The sequence below is a fragment of the Macaca nemestrina genome, chromosome 2 (assembly GCF_043159975.1).
Source record: "Macaca nemestrina isolate mMacNem1 chromosome 2, mMacNem.hap1, whole genome shotgun sequence".
Lineage (NCBI taxonomy): Eukaryota > Metazoa > Chordata > Mammalia > Primates > Cercopithecidae > Macaca > Macaca nemestrina.
This window is the reverse complement of record NC_092126.1, coordinates 183,918,090-183,938,298: the sequence shown is the minus strand read 5'-3', so window position 1 is coordinate 183,938,298 and position 20,209 is coordinate 183,918,090. Positions and strand designations below refer to the sequence as shown.

At 38.7% G+C, this 20,209-nt stretch overlaps 1 protein-coding gene across 5 annotated transcripts in view; it reads left to right on the top strand.

Moving 5' to 3' along the window:
• The window catches only part of LOC105477469 (collagen type VIII alpha 1 chain), a 150,299-nt gene that overhangs the window by 104,768 nt on the left and 25,322 nt on the right, over nt 1-20,209 (top strand). For 2 of the 5 annotated variants that reach the window (XM_011733974.3, XM_011733972.3), the window contains exon 3: nt 14,026-14,137. The exons of 2 other annotated variants lie outside the window; for them this stretch is intronic. In XM_011733974.3, coding sequence (XP_011732276.1) covers nt 14,135-14,137 — 3 coding nt within the window. In that variant the 5' untranslated portion in view covers nt 14,026-14,134. Of the gene's footprint in view, nt 1-6,609; nt 6,726-14,025; nt 14,138-20,209 lie in introns of all 5 variants that reach the window. One more of the 5 variants, XM_011733973.3, reaches the window with a different exon arrangement.

Here is a 20,209-nt window from a genome sequence, read left to right as displayed (position 1 = left end):
TGGAAGGCTTATTAAAATAGTGGTCAGCAGATCTGATGGGGCCCAAAAACTTGCATTTTTAACAAATTGCTAGATGATGGTGAGGCTGCTGGCAGGGGGACCACACTTTAAGAACCACTAACGGATCTTCTTGACCCAGGATCCTGACACTGTCCTGTTGCTATCTGGTGAAAGGAACTCCTGATATGAAAATGTATAATAAGATGCAGGCAGGTAAACCCACCCTTCTGTGAGGCTGTCATCAGAAGGACTAGGTGCCTATGGGTGAGCCCCAAGGGTGACCACAGAATGAAAGTTTTGCTGACTGGAGTTTTGTTAAAGGCTCACTTTGTGGGAAAGAAAGTGCCTGACTTCTCAATGCTGTAGGGTATAGAAAACACTGACGCCAGGGTTGGACCCATCAGTTAGTACCTGCTGCAGCTGAAGTCGCATGGATCACAATTGCCATCTAGTGATGACTTTGAATTACTGCATCAAGAGACTACAGAATGAAATGCTGCTTTTTCATTTAGAAACTGCTTTTTTCTTTTTTCTTTCTTTCTTTTTCTTTTTTTTTTTTTACACAAAACTATGTTCAAAATGAGAACCCTTAAGGATAAACTCTAATGTGCTCTGGTCTTATCTACATTTGTATCTCAGTACTATGAAAATAAACACATATATAGTATTTACTATGTGCGAGGCATGGTTCTATGCTTTATATATGTTCAATTATTCACAGCAAACCAATGAGCTAATACAAATTTTCCCATTTTGGAGAAAAATAAAACTACAAATGTACAAAGCAATGAAAAGACTTGCCTGAGGTTGCCCAGTTGGTAAAATGGTAGAGCTTGGATTGAACCTAGACAGCTATTGGGAAGATACTACACTAACCAGTCTCTCTTACATCAATTTAAAACATAGTTGCTGAAACAATTAGTACTTGTAAACAGTTGTCAGTTACAGATATGGGTCTGCAAAATTTGATTAAGTATACACTGAATAAATAAATTTTTTCTGATCCTTCCAAATGAAATCAGCTCATGTGCAATAATTAAAGAAAGGTTTCTACCTACAGGAAGCCAAATGCAACAAAATGAGCACCAACTTGGATTAAGATTTGGAATCATTTTTCTACCTGCTATACAATCTTAGACAAGTCACTTAGATCCACTTTTTCATCTATGAAATAGAAAAAAAATAAAACCGTAGTTTACAGAGTTCTGTAATTCCCAAAGATGTGGTTTGGGGGTTCTGTAAAGTCAGATTAAATTTTAGAGTAGCTGCTCAAGTTATCCACTGAATGCGATCACAAGAGCAAAGAGGGAGATCATGGATAATAACTATACTGTTTTTTTCAAATTGTCTCTCATGTGTGAAAGAAGCCAGGACAGAAGATTTGATCTCCTGTTCTATTGTCCATAAGTGCTAGCAGTAAACAATAATACTCATAGTGTTTGTGGGAGAATTACAGAGCTCAATCAGAAAGATACACATTTCCTTTATTTTTCTGAGTACTGTACTTGGCCTGTGCACCTGCGCTCTGCATCTCTGCCTGTTCTCTGCCTCCCAAGGGTCCTCACCAAAGAACTCCTACAGAAAGATCACATATTTGCCAGTGGATTGAGGTCCAACGCCCCCCTCCCCCTGCCCTCACTCCAACCTTCTTTTATCAGAGACTTTCTTGTATTTAAAAACCAGGTCCCTGATAATCCTTTCTTATCTAAAACAGCTCAGTTACCAAATAATTTCTTATCTCAATAGACCAAACCAGAGTTATCAAACCAAAGTACTAGAGTATTAGGTTTCTTTGCACCTGTATATGTATAACATGCTAAGACTTGCTGGCATCAAATTCATGGTAATGAAGGAAAATAAACATAGACAGAGTCAGAGAAATAATGGGTAACAATTAAAATATAGTAGGGTAAACTATCGGTACCTCACTTTAGTAGATTTCTTGATGTCGTTTCAAGTATTTGCACATATTTAGTCACCAAAGCAACCCTAAAATTAGGCTAGATAAGTTTATTATTAACACCATTTGAGAAATAAAGATATTGACACACAGAAATATAAAGAAAAACAAAGGAAACTGAAGCAAAGAAACTTTAAACAACTTGAAAAAATAAGTGACGGTTCATATATCCTAGTTACTAGGCCTGTGCTTGGCCCCACAATTACAGTGTAATAATCAAATCCTGATACAAGACGACTCCCTCTGATAGTTGAGTTTTTTAAAAGTTCTTTATACAAATACAGTAGAAGTAAATGACTAATTAGACTTCAAGGATAGTAAAAACTCTATTAATTCACTTAACCAACATGTGTTGAGAATCTACCTTGTGGCTGGCACTGTTTTAGATTGGGGAGTTTAGCAGTGAATGAGGCCAAAAATGCCATTCTACCCTTAAAGCATACATTCTCTCTAGTTGGAGAAGAGATTACAAATGTGAATATAAATAAATATCTATATACTCTTGAGAAATAAATGTTACAGTAGAAATGGAAAGAAATGTGCTTGGTCTCTGAGCCAGTGGTTCTTTTATGGGAACCAGCGTCTTCAATTTCCAGGCAGCTATGCTGTGCCGAACTTGGACTCAAAAGATTTGGGGACAGTACCATCACATCACCTATGCATGATCAAGAAAACAATCATTTTGGGGATACAAACGTCTTAGCCAAAATCACCAGTAAATCCAGCACACAGCCAAAACTGTGTAAACAGTAATGTAAAGACAGGCACAGAAACTGATTCATATGCAGAGAAAACTGAAGGATCACCAAATTCCAAGGAAACGTGGTTTCTTTGTCAGTCCCTACTTTTTACAGAGAATGCTCCTTTTAAATATTTTAGCTTCTCTGATGGATCTGAATTGGCTATGATCATTTTTGTAGATGAAGAAGAAATGAAATTCTAAAGGCATATAAACCCTAGAAAGACAGGCATTTTCTGTCTTCTTGCTGTATCCCCAGCAATTAGGACGGTACCTGGCAAATGGTTGGCATTCAGCAAATCTTTGTTGAATAAAGAAATGAATAAAGAAAAGCTTGAATAAATTGCTGAATTTAAAGGGGAAAAATAAAGTAGAAAGGAATCTTTTCTTTCTACTTGTTTTTACATCAAAATTCACGTTGCCAGGTGAAACCTAATAAAAATGTTGGGAGAAGATTTTCTTCCTGGGGGTGCAACTCTTGTCTAATACACTCTTTCTCTGGTGTCACAGTTAAGTTCTTGTTGATCATTCGTTACACTGACTAAGCATTAACAGATTTTTATCTTAGATTCCTACAGATTTTATGGGGTCTACATTTCTCACCCATTCTTCAAACCCTTTGTTGGGAAGCACTGCCAACCTGAAAAGTTAAACAAACAAACAAAAAAACAAAATAATTGACAGGCTGGTAGCCCCAAAAGATGACTTCTTTTGACTGCCTTGTCAATTCTGTCTAATTTTCTAAGATCCACGTCTAAGATTCTAGCCTGACTTAAACTTGTATCAGTTCATTTACCTTTATCAGTTTTGACCTCATGCTCAGGGCTGGCCTTTTTTCCATCACCATCATTTTATCTGTCATAGCTATTGAGTACCTATGGATGAAAACTAGTAAAGAGATAAAAATGAGAAATGAAGAAGGAATTGAATGGGATACAGCTGTTCCCAAACTAAGGCCCTTTTCAGAAAGTATTTAATGAGAAAACAGAAGCCTCACGCTTTTACAGCATAGAATCTAGACTGGACTTTAGAGGCTACTGTGACTCAGCCTGATCAGCATGAATCTATCCTGTATCAAGTGTTCCTTGAGATCTCTGAATCTAAAACATTTTAAAGTTTGTATAAGTTATTCTAAAGTGAGAAAATAAATAGAATAGAATACATTCTATTAGGTTGGTACCAAAGTAATCATGGTTTTTGCCACTACTTTCAATGGCAAAAACTTACTTTTGCATCAAGCTAATAGTAGAACGTCACAGAGAGATAAAATAAATCTTTCTCATCTCGCCTTTTGGTGACATCACACTTGAAAAATAGGTATGAGGAGGAGCCCAAAGGAGGAATTTCAATTAGGCTAATCTACTTACAAGTAGAATGTCTTCCAGGATTCAAGAGCTTTTGGCAAACATTAGTTAGCACATTCTTTCTAAAAGGTAAAAACCTTTTTTTCCTTTGGCAGGTTTTAAATGACACTTGAGAGTGAAACCTTCCAAACCATAGCCAAAAGCAGCTTAATCCAACTTCCCCAGCAGCTCAAGATCAATGACAAAGTTAGCCCTAAGGATTTCAGGATGTTAATTGTGAAACATAATTCCATTATATTTGTGGCTGTATAAACTGGGCAGAGCTCCTCTTGAGTATTATGAGGTGTTCTTTGCAGTACGGGCAATTGGTTATACTGGATGCTGTAACAGATACTGTATTGAAAAGAACCACAGTTTAATCACAACCTATTCATTAGGACTGTGGTTCTCAATCTTTATGGGACATAAAAATTAACCAGAGAATACTTGTAGAAAATGTAGATTTCTGGTCCTCTCCCCAAGCCTTTCTATTCAGGTTCCATGTAGAGGAGACTGGGAACCAGGAAGGCCAGTGAGGAAGATACAAGTGATCTGTAAACCACACATTGAGAAATATTTCACTGAAGTCTGGCTTGAGCTCCTCGAAGTCAGGTCTCTCTCTTTGTAAACCTTAATTCCCTGCGCCTACCACTGACAGTGGAACCTGATAGATACTCAATGAATATTTAGTGAATTCAAAACAATTAGCACTTATAGATGCCAGGCACTGTTCTAAGCACCCTACACATACTAGCTCATTTAGTCCTCATAATAAAGGACTATTATTGGCCTTGACACTTGCTGAACACTCTGCCTGCACACTGTCCAGAGAGTCATATGGCTGGTTTCTTTCAGCTGCCACCTCCTCAGCAAAACCCTTCTTGACAGCCCATCTAAAGTTGCATCGATGCTACTCCCAACCCATCACAAGATCCTGTTCCTTTTGTTTCTTTTTTAAGCAGTTACCTCTATCTGAAATTATGTTGTTTGGTTTATTGTCTTGTTCCCTTCACTAAAAAACAAGCTCCACGAGAGCAGGAATCTCACCAGTCTTATTTGTCACTGTCTAGAAGTACAGTGCCTGAATCACCATGGACAGGAAGAAAATATTTGTTAAATTAATGCATTTAGCAAACACATAACAAATGAAAAGCAAGGGAGTTGTATTTGCTATGTAATTTATCAGTTCTCTCAGAGCTTCTAAAATGTATGATAAGGGTAAAAGTGACAGAAAGACTTCTATCCTAGAAATATCCTCAAAATGATTTCCTAATCTACCCTGTCCCAAGTCATAGCATAAACATGAGAAAAAGGGAAAACTACATAAGGGCTAAAATATCTGGGTAGATTTTTCATTCTGTGATTCAATATTTTGCTTGAAATGAACTCTCAGGATGTCAGACACATCCATGTTCAAACATAAGTAAAAAACACATTCTAAGATCAAATGTACATGATTTTCAGATTAACCAATGTTTTTTTTTAGCCACACAATGACTGTGCTTTACTAGTTTGAAAAGCTGTATCTACATGACACCAAAAGAGCTAGTTAAATCAATAAAACCCAAACCAGTTGTTTCAACCGTAAAAAGAACATATAGAACAATTCACTTCAAATGGTGACTGTGCCAAACTAGTTGATTGTATTGCTTTGTGCCAACAAAATCATCGTCAGGAGCTGACTGGCTGTAGGCTTGGGAGAGAACATTTTAAATGGGTTTCTCCTACAGTATGATCATGGTTCCTTTAAAAGGGGCCACTTGGCTAACCAAACCCCTGTAGTATTTCTACCATAGACAATCACATCACTCTCTTCCTCTTCTTTATATATGTTGTTGAGTCTCAGGCAAATGAAAGTAAGGCCTAGGAACTGCTACTGTATGAAGCAATTTTTACCACTTCTACTAAAATGTTAGACAGTGAATGTTGTCAGTGATGTTGCTGGAGAGAAAACACTCAAAATCAAATACAGACTCAAAAAAAAAGTTTTCCTTGTTTTATTTTGAGAAAGTCTTTTCACTGTGCTCATGTAGGGAGTTGGCCAGACCTGGGTTGGCTTCATTAGTCATCTCAGAGCATGTGAATAGATCATGGAAAAATCTTTCCATCTTTGAGGAATTCCTGGTTTCCAATTGAGTTCATTTCAGTCAGTCATTGAGACTTAGCATAAAACTTGAAAGTACCAAAATAAATGGAGAAAAAGAGGCAGAGGCAGGGGTACAAACAGTAAGGTGGCTCTACCAGGCAAAGAAAAGATCCTTTCTTTGCAAAGAACTTCAGCTAGAAAGAATTTTGCTGCCCCCTCTCCCATAGAAAAATATTAAATATTTAGTCAGAATATTTTAAAAGATAGGAATTTTTTTATTCTAAAAATGTCCAAGGGCAATCTAGTCAAGAAAGAACATAAATTCTACATTCACAACCCAAACCCTCAAAACTATTTGAGTTAACTCAAAGCCAGGTTTAGCACGTTTTGCTTACCATTTTCTGAGCTAAGCATGATTTGGATTATAAATTTCTCTGACATTCATGTGTAGACCTGACAGACTTTGTCATTTCCTTATCAGAGGCAACAGGAGAAATTCTAACTATGAAGACTCACAGAGATTTATTGCCTCCATTCCCAGCCTGACATTTGGCTCAGCACAGAGGGCAGGCAGCCAAAAAGAAGTCCTCTACTAAGGTATGAAGGGAATTGGCTGCTTGTAAAGTCCAGACTTGGGAGTGACACAAACAGGGCTTTTACACAGCCAGCAAAGCCTCGTCTGTTTGAAGTCAGATCAATTGATTTCTTGAACATTTCAAATAAGCAAAATTCTGCAGAAAATGGGAGCCAGATGAATTTTTAACTCAGGAGTTCCTTGGAAGAGAGGTAGAAAATGGTCAAAGAACATCTTCTATTTCACATTTGCTCTCCCAATAGACTTACTCTCCAGAACTATACCCACATGACACGTATATAGAAACAATGATTGAATAAACTTAGGGAAGGGTAGAATTTTTCTTATTGAAATAAAAAAGGAAACACTATATGTCTGATATAAATATATACCAAATTTCTCTTAAAGTACTACACTGATTCTGAAGGAGCTCCAAAACACTTAGCATCTATTGTGGACCTGGCACTGTGTTGGCAATTTTTGCAAACCTCAGAGGTTAGTTATTATTTTCATGGTACACCTAAAGAAACTGAGGTTTATGGTGATTCTGTAACTTGGCAGAGGACACAATGATTGTAAATGAAGAGACTGAGATTGACTCCTCAAAGGAGTCCCCAGCTGATTCTCGGAGTTGAAATGGAAATGGAAAGAATCAGATTTCTAAGACTAAGTTTCTTCTCTACTGGCTATTGCTAGTTTGCACCTCCTTGCACATGGTACAGGAATAAATTGGCAGCCTGTGTTGAAGCTGTAACTACTAGGTCAGGAGTAGTCAGGCAGTTGTGTGCATGTCAGGTTCGCTACCTCGCCAAGCAGGAGCAGCCTATGCACAAATTTCCCCAGGAACAATAAGGGGACAAAAATGGAGTCCCCTCTCTCCAATACTCTCTGGCTTTAGATATATAGAGAAAACATGTGGAACTTGAAAAGAAGAAAACAGACACCCTCTCATACCTAGTTGTTATCTTGTTAACACCTTGTTCTTTGTACTTGTGACTTTCACAGAAGATGAAATATTTATTTTCTCTTAATTTCACATATGCTGCTCAGAAGCCCCCAGGTTTCGTGGAATTTTTATTAAGAATTCCAGCTATTCCAGCAATAAATTTTAGACACCACAGCTTTGGCTGACAGAGAGGCGATACATACCATGTTTGGTACAACTGACCTCTAGGGATTTTTCTCTCTGCTTTCTTCTGCTTTTTCTTCTAGTGAAACTGTCCCGTTATTGGTTTTTATTAATACGATCATATTTTCCCTTCTCAGAAATCTCATTTTTGAGATAAGGAAATAATAAAAATGGTAATAGATAGTCATCGCTGGTATTTCGTTGGCTCTCCTCTGCTCTTGCATTGGAACTGACTGCTCTGTTTCTTGAGCACTTTGATACCAGCAAAGAAAATCACACACATTTTAGCGTGGGATTTTTAATGTGTATCTATGTTAATCCGGCCCACTCCTGACATTTGTCATGCTTTGGGCGAAAGTACAAATAAAGGTCCAGATACCATACTCAAATACTTAAAAGTTATCAGTTGAGTTAACAAACTGCTAAAAAAATGTTCTATCCTTCTGCCTTGGCAATATACCTTCATATCAAGCTGGGAGGTAAAGTTCAAATTTTCAGACTCTTTGGAGTTCTAAATGCGAAGATGCAGGGAGACCAGCCTGCTGCTGGGTTCTTTTGTTCCCACCCTCAACTCTGCTATGGACCACAACAGATTTCACGGCAAAACTCTATTCACACAGCAAAACTCTATCCACAACTTCCAGCAAACAGCTGTTCCCTAGCCCCATGTTGGTCCTAGGCTTGCATCCCAGTGATACAGTGTATGTCAAGAGGCAGGACCCTGAACAAAAGCCTGTGCAGACACTGGAAAGGGCTTGAGATCATCTGCACAGAGAATCCAGGATCCTGGGCATCCAGAGCATGGTCTAGGAGCGTGGGCTCTGCATAACACAATCCTTTGGCTTCTCACCCCATGGCAGCTGAGGGAGACATGGATGGAGGACAGTCAGACCAAAGGCCCCTCTTGGCCCAACCTGGGTAGTACTTGGAGTTAATGTCCCCTTTGTTGTCATGGATAAGTGGGAATCAACCTCTTTAACTGCACACTTTTCATTCATACCTTCTAGGTGGCAGAGAAAGGTATTTCAAAAGAGATTTTTAACTAGAAATTCAAGATCCCTAGCTTCATAAGGCAAATTATCTGCACCTTGGTATCACTGAGGATTACGCAACTTGCTCTTTGAATTGCAACTGCAATCATCTGATTTCCTACCCCAGTTTCCAATGGTCCAAAGCCAACGAAGAAGCAGAACCTGTTACATATTCCAAAGGAGACATCGTAACAATGAATTATTATCTAACATAGAAATAACTTTAATTAAGAGAAGAGAACACAAGCATATATTTCATTGTCATAAATTTCTTTAGAAGACAAAATAAGCAGAAGTCAAAGAAATGTACTCTGGGAGATGAGAGGGAGAGATGGGTTCCTTGGGTTTACATTTGTTCTAAGTAAGATAGGCTGTGCACCCCCTGCCTGTCTGAACCTCTGAATCCACTCCTGCCTCTACCAGTAATGATAGCAATAATAATAACGGTGAATACCTACATCGCACTTACTTCATGCCAGACGTCATTCTAAACACTTTACATGCATATACTTATTTAATCTGCATTAAAGTCCTGTGAGGTAGGTACTATTATTATCCTCATTTTCTAGAAAAGGAAAATGAGGCACAAAAACATTTTTGGAAAAAAAACAAACTTTACCTGAAGTCACGTAGGTAATAGGGTTCAGGGCTGGGATTTTAACCCAGGCAGTGTGGCTCTAGAATCCATCCACCCAGGATCATGTTTTACTTCTTGAGGTGGTCTACCACCCAAGGACTAGCCAGCTCAGCCAGTTGGTCACCATCTACTCTGCAGTGATTCCCCAAGTAACCATGCATTTGACTCCAGTAGTTAGAGGCCTCACCTAGGAAAACTGTCTCTCTGGCTGACCTGGGATATCTTGCTTTCATATGGGGTGATCTACCACCTAAGGACCAGCCAGCTCAGTCAATTGGTCACTATCTACTCTGCCAGGCTTCCCCAAGTAACCATGCATTTGACTCCAGTAATTGGAGGCTTGACCTAGAAGAACTGTCTCTTTGGCTGACCTAGGATTTCTTGCTTTCTCTGTGGTAAGAACAGCCTCCACCTTCTCAGGCCCAGGGACCATCACCCACCAGAAGCCTGGAAAACCATATCACCCCCAAATTCTGTCAACACCTAACTGAACTTTTTAAATAGAAGCTTTGTGCATGAGAATTTTCTTATCTTCTTGTCTTAAGGTTCACAAAACATTAGAGATTGTGCTTATTTTTGTTTCCAATTTATACTAGAGTTCTCTGCATGTAAGAGGTATCCAGAGATTTTTTAATAAATAAAGTTCTTCTTGTTCTTCAATAAGTCTGAATTTTAATCTGGCAGCTCAATGAATATAAAGAGTAGAACAACATTTGTATAAAATTGCAAATTCAATTGTGAGTTGCATGAATATGAAAAAGTATGTATGTGCCCCTGTACATACATGTGTGTGCGTGTACATCATGATCTATTCAATATTCAAAGTTTCCATTCAAACAGGTAATATGTTGTTAGTAGTTAAGTGCTTAGAACCTGGGGGTAGATTCCTTGCGCTCAAATTCCGGTCCTGTTACTTACTGACTGTAGGACTTTTGACATGCTATTTAAAACCTCTGTGCCTCGAATTCCACATAGATAAGTAAGAATAATTATAGTAGTAGCTTTCAGTCAGGCAGATTTTTCTTTTTTCTTGAGACGGAGTCTCCCTCTGTCGCCCAGGCTGGAGTGCAGTGGTGAGATCTTGGCTCACTGCAACCTCTGCAGTCAGGCAGATTTTTCTAAGAATTAAGTGTGACATAATATAGGTGCTTAAATCAATTAAGCAATGTAAAGCGCTTTTAACAGTGTCTGGCCAATAGTAAGTTCTCCATAAATGTTAGCTATCATGTCAAACCATCCCATAATTCAAGTATAAATATGGTACCGTTCAACACATAAAATAGTTGCATTTTTTAAGGGAATTAATGAAGTAGTTAACCATACTTTCTCCTTATGGTTATTAAGAGAACAGTTAATAATAGTTAACAGAAAAAAACATAACAAAGAGGATACAAGGAATAACAGAATATAATACATGCTGCATTGGCCACCAAGTGTAGGCAATGCAACAAGTTACATTATGAAATGGCTCACAGAGACATGGTCTTGGCTATCAAAATTAACAGCGGATTCAGTATTCTGCTCTGTCTTAGAGGAAGCTTCACCCTTCTCAGAATAACAGGAAGCACAGACTTCAATCTTAGCTCCAGTCTGGTACAACTGCTCAAACTCACACCAACCAACAGCAAGAGAATGAACTTCACAATCCCCAGCCAACATCCCATCCATTCAGCTAAGGGTATCTAGTAGAACAGGGAATACAATGAAAATCCACAATCATGTCGTTTTTTGTTTACACTCTCTACAATGAAGCCAGAGGGAATTACAGCAAGACTGCTGTATCCAAGATGTTTCAAAGCATATGTACCAGTCTAATCCTTTTTAGAGGCCAAATTCCTTTTTTTGTGATATTAACATTTGCTGTACAAACCCCTCCCAAATTCGTCCCCAGGCCTTCTTCAAGGTAAAGCTTGGAACAACTTATACTACATCTAGTTTTAGTTTGCGTCATTAGGATGTGGTATTTTCTCAATATCATTCGCATAAGTCACGGATCCCTGTAACCAGAGTAATCCTCCATTGGTCCTTGAACTCCTTTTGGTCAAATCTATGTTCTTGGCACCCAACCTAAGAATGTTAACATTTCATGGTTGCTAGATGTTTTTAATACCATTCTCTTCTCTAACACAACAGATTTCTCTTCTGATGCCTAATCAAAATTATTTAAATTACATTGCAATTTCAGAAAAGTGTTCTAAACACCATTCAATGCAACACAAAGTGGTTGTGACCACAGGTATTTTCTTTCTTAGGCTAATATGTAGTATTTATATATCAAATGTTAGCTCAACAAACCCAAGAGATATTACTTCTTTTAAAGACAATTTTGTTCATAGATGTGCCTAAAAAGAGCTGGCTGGTAAAAAGAATATGAATATCCTATTGGATCCTGGAACCATAGTAATGGCAAGAATACAAAGGCTATATACTGTATATTAGTCAAGCTACCCTTTGTTGAGTTTCTGCTAATGGTCAGGCCTCAGCATTTGTTACCAAATATGATCCCCATAGGGATTATTATTCCAATTTTTCATGCTAAGATATGGCTGTGTATTCCCTAAGATTACACAGCTGATCAGTGGCAAAACCAGAATCCAAATCCAGGTGGCTAGGATTCTGCAGCCCATAGGCTCTTTCTACCTTGCAGGCCACCTTACAGCACATGTTCCCCAATCACTGAGGCATACTTGGGAAAGAAGAACTGAGACTTAACAGCTCACTCAATCCATGCTTAAGGTTGGGAAGCAAATTATCACTACAATTATCTGGGAAAGGAAAAGTAAACTTTTATATTCCTGCCTCATTAATATAATCCTTTAACAATACTTCATTTTCCCCTAGTGTTTTCTTTGAGAAAGAATATAATAGACCTCAAGGGAAAATATGACACTATTAAAATTAATATTCACCATAATAATTGGACTTGACTCTCAGAAGCCAGTACTACTGACAGTTAAAGTTGATGTCCTGGCCGGTGCAGTGGCTCACGCTTGTAATCCCAGCACTTTGAGAGGCCGAGGCCAGTGCATCACCTGAGGTCAGGAATTCGAGACCAGCCTTACCAACATGGAGAAACCCCATCTCTACTAAAAATGCAAAATTAGCCAAATGTGGTGGCAGGCACCTGTAATCTCAGCTACTTGGGAGTCTGAGGCAGAATTGCTTGAACTCATGAGGCAGAGGTTACAGTGAGCCAAGATTGTGCCATTGCACTCCAGCCTGGGCAACAAGAGCAAAACTCCGTCTCAAAAAAAAAAAAAAAATTATGTCCTCCAGAGGAGGGGGACTCTCTTATGATATTGCATCACAAATTTGTGTAAAGCATTAACTCTTTTCGGTTCCTTCAGATATGTTTTTGCATTCTACCTTAACAATAATAAGTGTAGTACCGTAACACCTTCAAAGAGATGGTGCCTCCTCCAAGCCTGAAATACTCTGTGGTTCATCTTTTCCCTGTGGGTTTGATTCTGCAGCTCAGAAGGTGACACTTTTTACAATACAACTTCATTCATTTTACAGCTTGCTTTCTCTGATGATTTGGGATCTCACCTATTTTGCCACCATTTATTAATCTTAGAGCTCCTCAGACACAAGGTTTTCATTTAATATTTAACTTTGGCACAGAGACATTTTTAAGTTTCTCCAGCCCAAGGCTTGGAAAAGAGCTAAGGAAATGTAGCCAGGAGAACTCTACAATAATATTTTTAAAACCTCATATGTCCAGATTTAAAAATACATACATTTATCTTTTCTTCAGGAACAGCAATAACTCTAAGCTGACAAGATTTTTATTAATATGCTGGGTAACAGCTGGTGGACCCAACATGTTTTTTTGGAAAAAGAAAGAAACCTCAAATACCTTTCATTTACCCGTGATGACCTGGCTCAGTCCTTGAGAGGATTAGGAGCATTTCTTTCATAAAGTCACATTTCATTAGGATGAATGTTTTGCTGCAACCCAACTATATTGTAGCCCATCAGCCTTTCAGCTGATTACCGAAAAGTGGATCAACCTATAAGGCATCCTGCCACTGAACTTCTGAGTCTTAACATACAGCAAGGTATAGAGGTGTAAGATACTATAAAAGACAAAGCAAATGCCCCAAAATAAAGAAGTGAGAAGTAAAGATAATACTAATGACAATAAAGTCATATTTTTCAGAATGAGTTGGCATGAGAAACTAATACTAGAAGAATTATATCAATTTCTTGGGCCTGGAACAAGAATATTGCCCCATTCTCCTGTTGAATGTGGTATAAGGAGATTGTCACAAACAGTAAAACACAATGGAAGCTTGTCTGCATAAAAGTAACATTTGATTGAGATCAATACATAACTAATCCCATTTCAAATCCAAAATAAAATCAAAATTGGTGACATTAAGGCAAATTATTAGCAGAGTTGTCAGGGCAAAATAAACATTCCTTTTAGTCAGAAGGGGCCTACATTCCTGGATAAGGGACTCCCATTAACTCAAACTCTTGCAAGTTAAGGAATACTGAAAGACATTTTCTTTTTTGCACAGTTGTTCCTACAATCAAGCTCCAAATCATCTGGTCTGATTGTACATGTACTAGAAGGATCACATGGGACTCACAGTCTGTAATCTGCTGATGACCAAATAGGACCGTCAGATGGTATGGGCTATTGCACACTAAGAGCTGACATTTATGAATCACTAGCTACCAGATACTTTTCAGAGCACTGTATATGGAGAAATTTCATTTACCCTTAACAGCACCCAAGTGTAATATGTATTACTAGATGTCAACATTTTATAGGTGAAGAACATGGAGTAAGTGACTTGACCAAGGTCACATAGACCATGAGGGGCAGACCTGAAGCTTAAGGATCTGCTTTAGATCTCATACACATAACTTTCCTGCTATGCTGGCTCTCATACACTTGCCGTCTTACCAGTCAGAATTCTCAGTAAATAGCTTTCTGAGTACCTGATAGAAAATGTTAGTGCAGAGTCAGGTTGGTGCAGTCCTTGGACACCACCCTCACCCTTCTTATTGTCCCCAGTCTCTAACTCTACCAGAGGTCTTCCTCCCTGAGAGGCTATACTCTCAAAAACTCTCCATCTGGCCAGCCCTTCATTCCAATTGGTACCTTCTTATTGGGACAATGATCTCCATTAGAGAATAGGTAAAGGTTAATCTTATCAAAGTTATTCACACACATGTGAATTCTAAGTTATTCATGTGTGTGAATGACTTCGTAGGATAACTCTATCAGAGAGTACTTGTATTTCAGAAGAGGGTTTTGTTAACCCAAATGAATCATACAAGAAAGGATTTTGTTGTTATTTGGTTGCTTTTGTGGTGCCTGTGGTATAAAGAGCACAGCATTTGGAGTCAGAAAGAAACTGAAATCCTAGCTCTGTCAATATCAGGTATGTAAAATTGTGCAAGTAACTCAATATTCTGAATCTCTGGTTCCTCACCTTGTTTTTAAGTTGACAACTCTTCATAGGAGTGTTGTCACAATTAAATAAGATGATGTATATCTGGCACCAAAGACACTGCCTGGCATATGAAGGGCATCTAATAAATGTCAGTCCTTATCCTATCCTCCAACCATTTCCCGAAGGACAAGGGCCATCATTTTACCAGGAATATTGGATTAAGAAGGTTTCTAGTTGTTGATAAGGGCAGACATTCTGCTATCTGCCTCCTTGGTAGCCTGCCAACTATTCATGTGCTCCTTGGAAAAGGAAACTTTTCCAAAAAGCAGGGACCTCAGAGGGCTGGTGAGACAGTGTCCTGTCACTAAAGCTTCACTAGAGATTGGCATTCACAATATTAGCATCATGTTGCTATATGCTATAAAAGAGACAAAGTACTATCTTTTCCTTACCCATTGTAAGTTTCACTGGGACCCCTGTAACAAAAGACAGATTGGGCCAGGTGCGATGGCTCACACCTGTAATCCCAGCACTTTGGGAGGCCAAGGCAGGTGGATCATGAGGTCAGGAGATCGAGACCAGCCTGGCCAACATGGTGAAACCCTGTCTCTACTAAAAATAGAAAAATTAGCTGAGTGTAGGGGTATGCACCTGTAGTCTCAGCTACTCGGGAGGCTGAGGCAGGAGAATTGCTTGAACCCGGCAGGCGGACGTTGCAGTGAGCCAAAATGGCGCCATCGTACTCCAACCCGGGCAACAGAGTTAGACTCTCTCCAAAAAAAAAAAAAAATTACAAAAGACAGATTGACAAGAGAAAATCATACAATTTCTTGTTTTGATTCAAGCTTCCACAGACAAATTTGTTTAATATAAGTTATATGTGACATGGGAGCCTTCAGAAATGAAGACCCAAAGACCCAGGACAAACTTTTTTATGAACAGCTGTGCAGAAGTAAGATTAGAGAACAAAAGGGTATGGTCTAGTGGTAATTAACTGGGGGTAAATGGGAACTTAGCAAGGCCTGTTTGTTCAGATTCTTCATGGCCTCTCGGTATAGGGCAGGACATGTTTGGAATGAGGGTTGTATGACCTGCTTTCTGGAGAAATAGGTCAGATAATTCTTTTCAGGCTCACTTCAGGAGAGAAAGGCAGAAGAAGGTCAAAGCATGAAGCATGACCTTCTTGCTTCTGAGGTTTTCTCAATTACCTTCACCTTAAAACACTCAGTATGCTAAGGTATCATATTGTAGGATAGTGTGTCCTTCGCGATATCAACACCGAAATGGCATAGTCCGCTTTTTAAAGAGATTCATCAGCATTGCCTACAAATTTATTCTTTCACTCAAAAACATGTATTCATCAACTACCATGTGTCAAATGTTGTGCTAAGCACTTAAGACTGCAGAGATAAATGACAGCCAGTGAACTAGGTTTCCTAAGAGCACAGGTGACAATAAAAGAGAGAACAGAAAAGAGTTGTTCTACCAAGAGGTACACACATATATTTATATACAGATATACTCACAAGACACAGAATCATACTCAAAGGACAGTGATTAGCATCCATGGTGTCATCAATTCAGTCATTTTTTTCCACATTTTTTGGAGCACCTACTATTTGCCAGCCACTGGGAAAACAGAACAGTGAAAAGACAGGCCAGGTCCCTGTCTCTTGCAGAGTTTAAATATATGGCAGAGGAGATAGGCAATGAATAAATTAAATAAGCAGGATAATTTCAGCTATTGAGAATGCTATGAATGAGGCAATGTGATAGAGAGTGACTGGGTTTGTGCACCGCCTTCGCCAGAGTGGTCAAGGAAGTGACCTCTGAGGGGACAGCATTTCACCAAGATCTGCACGACATGAAAAGGGGCCATTCACGTGCAGAGCTGGAAAAAGACCTTTTGGGCAGAAAAACAGCTTGTCCAAAGGCCCTGGCAGAACCAAACTGGTGAATCCAAAGAACAGAGAGAAGGTCAGTGTGGCCGATATTTATTCAACAAGTGGAAATGGAATTAGGGACAGGAAAGAATCAGACAAGATAGGGATCTGTAAGTCACAGAAGGGAGTCTGGATTCAATGAATAATAGGAATGTATTGGAGGGTTTTTAAAAGAACGCTATGACCTGATTTACATTTGTTAAATAAGAGAGAGTATTCATATAATCACACTCTAACAAAGTTAAATGCATTCATGAATAATTATTTTATATCATACATAGACTGATGACCATTTTTGAATAATTGTAACTTAAAATATACTAATTCTAGCTAGAAGTTTAATTTTAACATCACTGGGTTAAATGTAATGATTGAGAAGTCATTTGAGGATATTTCAGTGACCTTGAGGTCTATAATGATCATCATTTATTAGGTGTGAGGCAAAAAGGTATCTTTTAATAAATTCTGGCCAAGAAGATGCCAGGCAATGTAAACTCCACTTGAAATTAATGCCCCTCAGCCTAGTGTGCTTTCTGCAAAACAGTCATGCTTGAGCGGGAGCCTTTCTAGCTCATCAAGCTAGTTTTGTGATTTTAATTCTGTGCAGCTGAGAATAAGCCAACGGCTCTTCTGTGTTTTGCTTTCATGAAAATCCCAGGATGTTAACTGTGAAGATGCTAACGGACCCAAAGTGTAATACTAGGCATGGCTAGGTTTTCAAGTGATCTTAGCTCACCCCCTCTGTAGGATGAGGTGTCCATATGGTGTTATATGGGGACATTAAGAAGCCACCTTCCCTCAAAGGTCCTCTGAGTGAGCCTCAGACTCCTGGCTTCCCCATCATACATTCCTCCTTGGGTGACCAGAACTCTAGTAAAAGACAACTGTTTTATCCTGAAGGAGTAATCCAGTGATACCATTGTCAGTCATGAATACCTTCCAATGTTGGTCTGTTAAAGTATCCAGTTACTGCCTAGCAAAGTCCATATGCATTTTTTCTTAAGTCAGAGGAGAATTCCGGGAAGCCCACAATGTGGCTTTAAGATCACATTCATAAATAAGTAATAGTACATCCAGACAACAGAATATTATTCAGTGCTAAGATCAAAGGAGCTATCAAGCCATGAAAGACATGTAGGAATCTTAAGTGCATATTACTAAATAAAGAAGCTAATCTGAGAAAACTACATACTGTATAATTCTGGAAAAGGCAAAACTATGGAGACGGTAAAAAGATGGGAAATTTTCAGGGGTTGGGGAGGGTGGGTAGAGAGGAAAGAACAGGCAGAGCACAAAGGATTCTTGGAGTGGTGAAACTACTCAGTACAATACATGTCATTATGCATTTGTCAAAACTCAAAGAATGTACAACAACAAGAGTGAACGCTAATGTAAAATGGACTTTGGGTGATAATGACGTTTCAGTGTAGGTTCATCATTTGTAATAAATGCAACATTGTGGAGCAAGATGTTCATAATGGGGGAGATTGTGCCATTGTGGGGGTAGGAGGAATATACGGGAACTTTGTACTCCCCCATATAGTCCTGTAAACCTAAAACTGCTCTAAAAAATAAAGTCAGTTTTTAGAAATTAAGCGATACACGGCAGAATGAAATAAAATTAGATCTTATTAAAAATGGGGAGCAGGTTTATGTGGAAGATCTCAAGGAGTAATCCCAGGCAGCATGATGGGGATGCCAAAGGATCCAGGGCTCACCGAACAATGGCCAGAACTTGTAGGGAGTGTGTTTCGTGGCCTCCTGGAGATGATGTTTCCAGCCTGAAGATGTCTTTACCAATGGGAACAAATAACTCATACGTAACAATGAGGCATTGATGCCATGTAGTCTTCCGGTGTCTTGAATCCAGAGTAGTCCTGAAGAGTGTGGCCTTTGGAGATAGACCAGCAGATTCAAATCCTACTACGCTACCTGTTAGCTGGGTGATGACCTCAGGCAAGTGGTTTAACCTTTTTGGGCCCTCGATTCCTTGTCTTCAAAATGATTACAATAATAGTCACTGCCTCCCAGGGTTACTGGGATTGTATTAAATGGGATAATTTATGTAAAGCATCTAGTGCAGTGTCAGAACTTGGTAAACCTTCATTCAAAGTTTGTGATGTGACTGAATATAGTCATTATTAGTAGAACGTAGTAGTGTTTGAAACAGTCTAAGCCCTCACAAAATATGTGTTGTTTGATTTATTAATAATAACAAGACTTCAAGTAGGCCATGTTTAATGCCTGGCTTCCATGTCACAGCGAGCAGGCTTTTCTGGGTTTTTAAGGGGAATGGCAGCCAAGAGTGAGCCAAACCCTCCTCTAACCGAATATCACTGCATTTTAGTATGAAGTTTCGCCTCTGATTGTGATCTACACCTGTATGTTTCACAAATAGGACAAGATAAAATACAGACTTCAGCTGCTACTATTTCTATTCATGTAGAATCTTTATTGTGGGGATCTTTATTTTAAAAGTAACTTTGTATCAGTTTGAGGTCTTTGAAGGAAAAGCTTTAGGTAAATTATAATATATAATTGCATTTTATGTGTTTAATCCAAAAGGTACTTTAACGAATGCTGGAATGTTTATTTCTATATCAAATCAGAACTCAGGATTGTGCATAGCTTACCGTGTGAACTCAGGATCATGCATGGCTTACCCTATGCAGCTACCCTGTGTTTCTGTACCACTATGCCTGCTTTGATAACTATGCAGGGGAGAGAAATGATAGGTTAGAAAATGAATAGATAGGTAAGTAGATGACAGATTATATATATATATTAAATATATATAAAAATATATAAATATATATAAATATATACAAAATATATACAAATATTTTTATAAAAATATATTTTTGAGATGGAGTTTCACTCTGTTGCCCAGGCTGGAATACAGTGACACAATCTTGGCCCACTGCAACTTCCACCAAGTTCAAGCGATTCTCCTGCCTCAGCCTCCCAAGTAGCTGGGATTACAAGTGCCCACCACCACGCCCCGCTAATTTTTGTATTTTTAGTAGAGATGGGGGTTTGCCATGTTGGCCAGGCTGGTCTCGAAGCCCTGACCTCACGCAATCCACCTTCCTTGGCCTCCCAAAGTGCTGGGATTACAGGCATGAGCCACCATGCCAGACCCGATAGACATATATTTTTGTAAAATGAATTTTCTTCACAGGTTATGGTGCTATTTGATTGTGTTAGAAGCCAGAACAAGTAGAATCCAACAGTAAGACTCTAGTATGGTTCCTCTAAAAAAAATCCAGAATATCATTATATGCCAAAAAATATGTATATTTAGTAATTCTTAGCCTGCCTCAGAGTTCTTATGAATAACTCATCATTTTTTTCAG